This window comes from Denticeps clupeoides, chromosome 19, assembly GCF_900700375.1.
Source record: "Denticeps clupeoides chromosome 19, fDenClu1.1, whole genome shotgun sequence".
Classification (NCBI taxonomy): domain Eukaryota; kingdom Metazoa; phylum Chordata; class Actinopteri; order Clupeiformes; family Denticipitidae; genus Denticeps; species Denticeps clupeoides.
Window position 1 is genome coordinate 17,335,457 of NC_041725.1, and position 11,032 is coordinate 17,346,488.

Below are 11,032 nucleotides of genomic sequence, written 5' to 3' on the forward strand. Positions count from 1 at the left end.
GCACCAGATCCTGAGGAGTTATAAAGAAAACCAGTTGATAAAGTGAAGAACACAAACCTTTCACTTTACTTTTTCACTCATTTGCACACCTTCACCCTACCTGTTACACATATTTTATGTTTTATGTTAAAGACATAAAAGTGTAATATTTGGTTATGTTTGCAATATTTGCATATTGGTTCATTGTATACTTGCAACATTTGCAATACTGTGTTCAGTATCAGTCGCTAAAGCATTTCACTGCGTATCATACCGTGTATGACTGTGTATGTGACAAATAAAATTTGAATTTGAAATCAAAGTTGCGTATATTAATGGTCATTTGGCCTGGCAAATAAACTGGTTTTCATTTGGTTTCGCTTTTATTCGTAGCAGGGTGGGTCGAGTGTACAATTTTATTTGCATTACTAATACAAAAAGGTTATGATGCGGTTATAATATTATATTGGAAAAATCAGACCCATGCACGACTCTATAATGATAAGTTTATATATGTTTTCGGGACACCATGTGGTTGTGATTTATGTTCCAGTCGAGGTTGAGCTTTCTGGTGACACAGAATAAATAAGGTGCGAACAGGGGACGCAAGCTGTGCAAGAGTAACATTCAACAAAAAACCTGTAGACAACAACGAGCCAGACAGAGATAAACTAGTGAAATGAATAATAAATGTGCAAAGTAAAAATAGTGCAAATACTGCTGTACAAAATGGAACAATAGATAATATTACTCAATATAACAGAGGAAGAGTGTGTTTGTCAGTCCAAAGACGAAAGTCCCTGAGTGTTCAGGTGTCTGGTGGCCTGTGGGATCAAGCTGTTGCAGAGACTGGCAGTCAGGGACGAATGCTTCTGGATACTAGGAGGGTGAAGAGTCCATGTGAGGGGTGTGTAGAGTCCTTCACAAGACTGGTGGCTTTCAGGAAGCAGCGTGTGTGGTAAATGTCTGTTGTGGAGAGAAGAAAGTCTCTGATGATCTTCTCAGCTGTCCTCACTATCCGCTGTAGGGTCTTGCGGTCCGATGTGGTGCAGTTCCCAAACCAGACAGTGATGCAGCTGGTCAGAATGCTCTCAATGGTCCCTCTATAGAAGGTGGTGAGGATGGGTGGTGGGAGATGGGCCTTCATCAGCCTCCGCAGGAAGTAGAGATGCTGCTGGGCTTTCTTGGCTGTTGAGCCGGTGTTGAGAGTCTAGGAGAGGTTTCTCAGAGGAATGTCACACAAGATCTGTCAATGTTCAGTGGGCAGTTATCCCTCTGTTCTCTTCTAAAGTCCTTTGTTTTGTCCACGTTCAGAAACTGATTATAGAATAATACAGTAAAATAAAATAAAAACACAAATATTCTTATTTATAGGCATAGTAATAATATCTATATATAATGTATAATATCTATCGGTCCTCAGAATTAAGAAATGTGAAAAGTGATGCTTTAGACCATAATGAGCAGCATGTTTCTAATAACGTTGGCGGTTAGTTTAGATGAATGAAACCTTCAGCTGGGGCGGGGCAGGGTGATCGGAACGCATTAGAACACAGCTAGAACCCGGGTGTGTCCGCGCACGAGGGAGCTCGTGTGCAAACTGGGCCACTTAGCATCCGTTGGCATGGCCCGGTGGCCACGGTGCCATCAGCTCTGGCACTGAGCCCGTCCCCTGGGGTTCGGCTCCGAGGAGCATCTCCAGAAATTAGCATGCAGGGCTGGCGCAGCCTCCTACCTGCTGCTGTAACACAAAAGGGCCTGAAACGTAGACCTGTACAGAGACTTTTCAGTGTCAGAACAAGGTCACACAGTAACTCCACAGACTAGGAATAGGAATGTGGGGGGGGGGGCATGAATAAGAAGCTCTCTGAGAGAGTGGAACACGTTCCGTACTCGAGAACGTCCGCGGCAAGTACACAAGCGTGTAAGTGTGAACACAGTGTGGGTATTGTGACACCACACAACAAAGGAGCACTCTGTGGCCCACAATCCTCTCTGCTCGCGCTCGCCCACGTCACCGATTACAGAAAGTACAGTCTTCGGTGAGCTCCCCTCCCCACGAGTCCGGATTGTTCCTGCTGATCGAGGATACGAAAGAGGTTGTCCAGGGCTCAGTTCAGATGGCTTCATGATCTCGCAAAAAAGAGCCCCGGAGTGAATAAAATGTGAATAAAATTTGCACACTGTTCTGTTGGGGTTTTTCGTGTGTGTGTGTATATGTGTGTTTGTTATAAATGACATGTTTTTAAAAAAAATGTGTGTATTCTTTTTATTTATGGATTTGTTTTTATTGCTTAAGTTGTTTCTGTATTTTTGAAGTGAAATTCAAGTCACAATACCTTAAAGTGATTGTACATCTATCTGTAAATACTGAATAAACATGTCAAAAAAAAAAAATTGCACACTGGAATTAACTGATTATTCATTATCAGTATTATTTCATAACATCGGACAAAATCCTCTGATTGTTCATACAAGGGTCTTTATAAACCATTACTAACACCTTTACTAGCATTACCAATTTCAGCAACAAAACAAAGCATGTATATATTTTACATTTTAATTGACACATAATTAATTTAATTATGTGTCTCGCACACATTTACACCATCAGCTCGTGTCATGGCGAGAAGCGGTCAGCCATGCCCATGGCCAGCCCCGCCCATAAATCTTTCCACCAATGGAAAACTTTGGCCTTTTTGAACACGTCAGAATACCCTGCCGGTGTCTTGAAAGATATACAAAATCTTTTCTAAATCAAGGAATAAGCTCATTAATAAAAAAAAAACTGGTTGATACATACTTGATTTGGTAAAAGATAATTCACACTTGCTTAATTGTTTATAAGTAGTGCGTAAAAAAAAAAAAAAAAAAAAACTATTTACATATGGTTATAGAGGCCATGTGGGCTTAAAATAACACGCAATTACATTACAGAAATACAAAACCATCCAATAAAGCAATTCAACAGGAAAAAAAGTCAAAATTACGTTTATTGGCCAAGGATGTGAGTGAACACATACAAGGAATTTGATTAAGGTCGATGGCGTCTCTCAAGCACAACAGTACAAAACAATATAGTAATATATTAAACCTCATATACAGAAAAAACACAGATTACAGAAACAATGCAACAAGTTTACATAGAGTTCAGTTTTTTTTCTGTTTTTTGACAGGTCATGGATGGAGGGCAGGGGGGCACCAATGATCTTGTCTGTCCCTGTGCTGTTTAGTGGCTGCTCCATACCAGACTGTGAAGGAGGAGCACAGGATGGACTCAATGACTGAGGTGTAGAACTGGATCAGCAGCTCCTGTGGAAGGCTGGACTTCCTCAGTTGCCTCAATCCTCTGCTGGGTCCTTTTTTTAGGATGGAGGAGATGGTCTCCCACGTCAGGTCCTGGGACATGGTGGAACGTGAAGGTCTCCACAGAAGACACTGGTCGGTCTGATATAGTAAGGGGGAGCAGTGCTGAGGGACTGGAGTGGGTGGAGAAAACGGTAAACGAATCAGGATCTGAGAGAGGAATTTGACCAATCAAGTATGAGTGGGCGGGGCTAACCATCCTGCAGCCTGCAATGAGACATGAGGGGGAGGGGGGGTCACCAAAACCCCCGGACTCACAGACCCAGAAGTGCTTCAGCCAGCGAACTCATTAATCGATCTTGTGTCGCGTTTGTTGCAAGCCATTTGGATTGATCGTACCTCACGTCGACTGTCTCTTCCAATGACCACGCTTTTTGATTGGCCATTGGACTCCCACTCCAGCCGCACTTGTGCCCCGAGCCCTCGTCTCCGATAGCTCGATACAACAAGCGTGATGCAAAAAAAAAAAAATAATAATTATGTGTTAAAATAATCGCAGGCTTTTGTGATGAGCGTATTGTAAAAGTGAACTGCGATTTCACTTCTTATATGATTAAGTGTGGTGTCCTGCTGGGCGGCTGTATCTGTGGGTGGGACGTTTTAAAAAGCGGAACACAGCTTTCCCATCTCCACTCTTACCTACAAAATAATTCATTCAACTCCGGATTTCCCAAGATGCCCTGACCCATAAACAACTCGGCACTAAAGGGGACGGAAGACGCAAAGGGAACCCCTGCAGATAACCAGAGAATAAGATGGGGCGTCTGGAAACGTATCATCGAATCTTCTGACATCGCAGACAAAATCTTCACGAACGATACGAAAAGGAGACACTGTGAAGCCAGAGATCCACAGAGCTCTACAGGGCTGGAAAAATGAAGTGGAAAGAAGGCGTCTCGTTGGCCGAGAGCCGAGGCCTGGTCATGCAGAAGCACTCTGCCTTCACAGCCGATGAGAACGTCTCACCCAAAGCGTCCTGTTTCCGAAATGATCCCAGAGCTTCAGGTTCTCCTCTCCTCCCTGCACTAAATTAGAAAGAGTCCCGCTCACCGCGGAAAGGGCCGTTTTTGGTATTCATATAAAATAAATAGATCCAAATAATAAAAACCAGCAAAAGAAAATGTCAGACCTTCAATAAGAAGCGTTCAATTACAAAACCAGAAAAGTCTACAATTTACTGGTACAAATATTTATGGGATTTTCTATTCATTAGCACACCGCATTAATGCACACACACCCCTTCAAAAGTAATTCCAATATTTATAGACATGATGGCCAATCGTGCATCTGTGGAAAAGGGAAGGAACAGTTTGTCTGGACTGACCCCTGGCATCGCTGCCCGGGTGCCAGCTGGCATCTCCGTTAGTGTCCAGCTGTAAAGTTGAGGACGTCAAGTTGGCGACAAGCGTCAGTAATGCAGGAGTTATGAAACCCTCCCCCCGGTGCCGGGAATGTTAGGGGCGGTAGTGGCCTAGCGGGTAACACACTCGCCTATGAACCAGAAGCCCCAGGTTCAAACCCCACTTACTACCATCGTGTCCCTGAGCAGGACACTTAACCCTGAGTGTCTCCGGGGGGGGACTGTCCCTGTCACTACGGGGTGGTAGTAGCCTAGCGGGTAACACACTCGCCTATGAACCAGAAGACCCAGGTTCAAACCCCACTTACTACCATGGTGTCCCTGAGCAAGACACTTAACCCTGAGTGTCTCCGGGGGGGACACACACGACTGTCCCTGTAACGACTGATTGTAAGTCACTCTGGATAAGGGCATCTGGTAAATGCCGTAAAACGACACAGCGCTCTACTCCGCCACCGGGTCGTTCCTCCCGGGGATTTTTGGCTACTTTGGACCCAGACCGACCCGAATAGGGTGGTAGTAGCCTAGTGGGTAACACACTCGCCTATGAACCAGAAGACCCGGGTTCGAATCCCACTTACTACCATTGTGTCCCTGAGCAAGACACTTAACCCTGAGTGTCTCCAGGGTGGGACTGTCCCTGTAACTACTGATTGTAAGTCGCTCTGGATAAGGGCGTCTGATAAATAATGTAAAATGTAAATGTAAAATGTAAAATGAATTCATTGATTGTTAGTAGCCAGGCCAAAAACCCAAGCAGCCATCACAGTGCAGCAGTAGTCACTCACACACACCACACACACACACACACACACACACACACACAGACACACACAGACACACACACACACAGCCGGCCTGTTCCACTGGTCTGTTGGTTCTATGCAGCACGAGAACCCGATGAGCATTTTGCTGTTAAATCGCGTTAGAATGAGGACAGGCAGCGAGGCCATTAGCACTGAGTCAGAACGGCGCGGCCGCCACCGGGAGGGTGGGGGTGGGGTGGCACGCGGGGGCGGGGGGGGCTCGGTGGCCTTATTATCCGACGCCGTTCTGCTACTTCACTTCCTCCAATTATCGGGAGCGAGGGAAGCGAGTGGCCGGATCTAATATCTGCTTCCACGTCGCTGGGCCCGGACTCACACACACACACACACACACGGGAACCGTCCCCGCTTCGTTAAGATGGTGGTGGAGGAGGCGGTCAATACAGAATGGGTGAATGGCCACCGGGCCCCCGGCTCCTGCCGCAGAGGACCCGTCGCAGGAGAAGTGAAAGGGCTTTCAGCTCAACTATAAATAATTTCCTTACCAAGCACAGTCGTCATGATGATTACTCATAGCTCTCAAGCGCAAACCAAAGAAAACCGGAGCCTGAGTGCGAGTGTGTGTGTGTGTGTGTGTGTGTGTGTGTATATGAGGGAAATGGGTACAGTGAGATACTGGCTGCCACCTCTGAGAGGTGAGCTGAAAGTAAGGGAGGAAGGAGAGGCTTAAAGTTACAGGTGTTTCTGCATTTCGTGAGGATGCGGCTTGAAGCATCTCCTGTTTGGGGGACGAATTGTGCGAGTTGTGACACACGTGGCAAAAAGGGACAGAATCGTTTAGCAAACAACATTGTGGGTCATATTACCCCAGCTCTGCATAAGATGTTCACTAATGTCACTTTCACCAGTTCCCACATCAAAACGCTTAAATTAAAGTGCTGGTAATCTGTACGCTGGTGTTGGTAATGGGCGTGGTGGCGTTTGTGACGTCCACTGACACACCCTGTGTATAAGGTGAATTAGGAGCACGAAGGGAAAAGGCGGAGATGAATGCTGCACTACACCTGGGCGTGTGACAGAAGGGGTTTTAAAGGTATCATGAAAATGTGACTTTGTGAGATGATTTAACATCAATACAAGTTCCCCCAGTCTGTCTATGGTCCTGCAGTGGCTAGTGGTGTAAAAGAGTGGTGTAAAGAGTGTTTTGACTGTCGAATCTGGAATTTGTCCCCTTATGACATCATAAGGGGAACGGTTAACTCCCGTTTCTCATGCTTTGTAATTCTGCACCAAGGCTGAATTTCGGAAAGAGACTTCAGATTCATTAAAACGGGACCACCAACACCTATAAAAAAAAGAATGAGGAAGGAGGGCGTGTGAGAGCTGTCAATCATGCATACAGGCTCCTCCCCACTTTGTTCATTAAAATTCATCGTCTGTGTCAGAAATAATTACACACCAACCAAAAGGTCTGGTTGGTTCCTCCGCTCCTACATCAAGATAACTAACAATGGAGCCACTTCCTGTTGGGCGAACGCGCAGCAAACATTCTTGCACACTGAAATAGTGTGAAAAAGTTTGGTCTTGGTTTCAATCGAATAAAATACAGAGCAGGTTCCCATTCGTGGAACAAACACCACTAACGCAGAGCGGAGCGGTGTAATTATGACCCCGCTGCACACTGCGACATGCCACGTCCTCCCGTGTGACACATCGTCACCGGAAAGAGGACGGGGTAACACTCAGCAGGCGCGACTTTCGGCGAAATCAGGGCTTCGGGCAGCGTTTTTGTTCCCCATTAGCCAGAAGTGAAGCCGAAGGACACGACACACACACACACACACACACACTCCGATATTTTTAGCCTGTGCAAGACCCCTATAGCTCGGTGTGAAAGACTGCAGATTGCACCAACTCCGCCGGTGTTCCTCCGCAGCGTCCAGCTCCTAAGCCGCGGCCGTTTCCTGAAACAGGTCCCACACTCCTGGCCCCGCCCCTCCGCAGGAATAAATAGCGGCATTGCCCCCGAACGTTCCCGCCATCTGGCTCACGCCACTCACCTTCACCCACGATCCCAAGGACTTCAAATTTATTCATCACATCACCGATAGCAGGAATCTTCATGAAGGTGAAAGGCCTCAGGGGTGAAGGGGCGTGTCAGCGGGACACGCGGGGGGGAGGAGCCTTGCTAGAGGAGGCACAGGGGCGCGGCGCGCGCCACATTCTCGCCGCAGGTGAGCCTCGCCTGGGGAGCAAACACACACAAAAAGAGTTGAGGGGAAAATATTCAAATGGGAAACAAAGCAGCTCCGCCTTCCAGACAAATTGGAACTGGGAGCTGAGGAATCAGGAAGTGGGGTTTTAAAAAAAAAAAAAAAAAAAAATACATTTAGAGTTTAATCCACAATTTAATCAAAAGCTCTTCACCGCATTTTACTCCTGCCCTCCGGAAGCTTCCAAGAGCCTGTTAAATCACGGCGCCATGTAGACGTAGTCCATTTGACTAGCAGCCCCTCGAAATACATCAGAATAAGAAAATCCGTCCGAAGGCTTAATTCGCCCGTCCCCGATCTTATCCGACCAGACGTATTCCCGCGGCGCAGCAAGTCGGCCGCTAGAACTAACCCCGGAAAACGTTCCCGGCTCATTAACCCATCGTCTCTCCTCCCAGACTGCGCTCGAGGCAGGAAGCTCTGCCGGGCCATTCCGTTTAACCCCTCGACACCCGGGCATCGACACATGCTGGCTTTGAATATCAACGCGGTTTACGGGGAGGCCGGAAGAGAAGCTTCTCGCCGACTACCATGACTTCACCAAACACGATAAAATCCAATTCATCCGTGCAGATCACCACCAACCAAGGCTCACCAGGACACTTCAACCAGCTCAGGTCATGCCGACCGTCCCCGTAATGCCACCGTAACCTCGAACAGCCCGCAGTTGTGTTTACTCGGTTTTTAACCCCCCCCTGCATAATTGAAGACGCCCGGTCTGTCTTGGAGTGCCGATGCCCAGAGTTCCAACAGCTTTGGCGCCTCCAGGGAAACTCTCCGCCTTCTCGGTGCCATGTGCTTGGCACAGCATGGCACGCCCTGCCCATGACAGGCCTCGGCTTCACGTGAGAAGTAAATTCAGACACTTGTTAAGTTTTCCTGATTCGATTCATTTTCCGCGCATTAAAGATTCCCTGATGGAAATAAAATGAAAAATTGTCAATGTAAAAAATGAGTTCTCACTCGGTCACTGTAATCTGCTGAGATCCACTGTACAAAACCTTGCATAATGATGACAGCAGTGAAACTGCAGTGATTGTCTTTGTGAAACGCTGCAGCACAGCACACGGTGACGCAGCGAAACGTTGTGGTGGCCTGGCGGTTAAGGAAGCGGCCCCGTAATCAGAAGGTTGCCGGTTCGAATCCCGATACGCAAAGGTGCCACCGAGCAAGCAAAGCACCGTCCCCACACACTGCTCCCCGGGCGCCTGTCATGGCCGCCCACTGCTCACTCAGGGGGATGGGTTAAATGCAGAGGACAAATTTCCCTGTGTGCACCGTGTGCTGTGCATCACAAGTGACAATCACTTCACTTCCACGTGTCCTCTGTATTTAACCATCACCCTTGGTGAGCAGCGGGCAGCCATGACAGGGAGCAGTGTGTGACACTCACGTCCCTGTCATGCACCTGCAGTCCGATGTCACCTCAGCAGCGAGGAAGGCCTTCAGAGACGTGGGACAACTGTTTACGTGGGTCCGTCCACGGTGGCCAACCTGGCGGCAGGCCGGTCCCCCCGTCCACAGGACGAGGACAAAACGTACGAATTGGCCTTTAAATCAGCAGGAATCAGCAGAATGCACACGTCTCAATAATCGGCGCGTTTGTTTGTCGGGAGCGAATCCAGCATTCCGCCGTCATCTCCGCGTTTACGTCGGAGTGCATAATAGAACCGGGCCGAGCGGGGAAAATCGCTGTCAAATTGTCTAGCGGACAAACGGGCTCCTTGACGACGCGAGGACGCTTGATGCCTGTATTCATTTTTTTCCATCTCCAGATCATAATCTTATTTCTACATTATGAGTTTAATTTGTTGCTGCAGGACGACTGAACCGGACGTTGTAGGTCAACGGAAGAAGATAAAAATTCGTAATGCAACCGCGCTTCGGCAAAAAGCGGCGATGAGACGCAGGATCGGCAGCGAGGAAACAGGATTGGGGAGGCAATCCCTCGCCCTTCTGCAGGGAAACCCGAGAACAAGAGAGCCCGGCCACGGCCGCGCCCGCGTTTACAGGCCAGGGTCGCAGTCAGGGTTACCTCGGGTCACCCTAAACAGACAGGGCGGCGTTCTTCTCAGAGCGGCGAATTTCCTCCACGTCCACAGGCCTCGGCCGCAGGAGCGCACGTGTCTACGGTCTGTGTCCTACAACAGCATAAATCACGCATGGTAATGGACTGAGTCAGATGATTTTTAATATTTTTTTTTTTTATTATTTCATTTCACCATGCCATGCACGGCCGAGTTCGGTCCTCCCCTCTAGAACCCTTCATGCACTTTCTATACTTTTTCTCGAAATGCAACAGACGCCAAATCCAATTAAATAGCCATCCTCAATGCACAAAATAAAGTGCAAAAAGGAATGGAATAGCCGTGACCATCATATATAATTCCATCTAATTGGCTCAGCTCCAAATCGGGTCCATCGGGGTAATTAACAGAATTACCAGAATCAACCATCGCGATTTTATTATTCCGTAAGAAGGAAGGAATTTTTTTAGGGTGTGCGCACAGCTCTTCCCCCGGTTCCCTCTTGTAACCCCGGGATTTACGCAGCCGCAGCCGCCGCCGCCGATCGCGCGTAGGTGTCGGGAGAGCGACGGAAACTTGGCGCAGAGTTGCGAGTCGCCACGGCGGCGGTCTCCCCCGAGACCGAGGCGCGACTCCAACTCCGCGGCGCACCCACGGAAACTCGCGGTGGCCCTCCGCATGACCTTTACCGCGCCGACCGTTCGGAGCTCTCCTCCTGCCGCCGCCCGCGCAATTAAAACACGCACACACGCGTGCACACGGAGCCCTGCGCAAGGTTACGGGCGAACCTCCACGAAACGAAAAATCCACGGAGTTTTCTGGCACGGAGCGCGCACGTGAAACGCGCGCCGCGTAGCCGCCGCCCGGGCGTCCGCAGGCGGGTAGCGACGGTGTCGGTACTCACGGAAACGTTCCGTAATTAACCGCCCGGGCTCCCGCTCGCATCCTCCTCTGCCGATATGTTTTATTACGGCGGCAACAGAAACCAGACCCCCTCCGCTTGACAGCCTAGCGCGGCTATTAGCGACGCGCCTCGGAGCGACGCGGCTCTCGTCCAATCGACGGGCCGTCTGTCCCCTGAAGCGTCCGCCCACATTTCCTCTTAACCAATCGGAGCGCGGCAAGGTCCAGGTGGACCTGGGGGTGTATCACGTGGGCGGGGCTTTCTTTGGCAATGGAATTTAACGCATAGGGGGGCTGCGTGAACTACGCAAAGTGCATAATATAAAATGTCCTTGTTGTTTTTTACTCTCAAACGCT

The 11,032-nt window shown here is 48.7% G+C and overlaps 1 protein-coding gene across 3 annotated transcripts in view; it reads right to left on the minus strand.

The window, feature by feature from the left end:
* Positions 1 to 10,785, minus strand: part of LOC114768997 (cyclin-dependent kinase-like 5) — a 39,334-nt gene extending 28,549 nt beyond the window's left edge. For all 3 annotated transcript variants that reach the window (XM_028961637.1, XM_028961638.1, XM_028961635.1), the window contains exons 1-2: positions 10,677 to 10,785; positions 7,533 to 7,717 (exon numbers count right to left, since the gene is read on the minus strand). In XM_028961637.1, the coding sequence (XP_028817470.1) occupies positions 7,533 to 7,596 (64 nt within the window). In that variant the 5' untranslated portion in view covers positions 7,597 to 7,717; positions 10,677 to 10,785. The remainder of the gene's footprint in view (positions 1 to 7,532; positions 7,718 to 10,676) is intronic.
* Between the last annotated feature and the right edge of the window lie 247 nt (positions 10,786 to 11,032).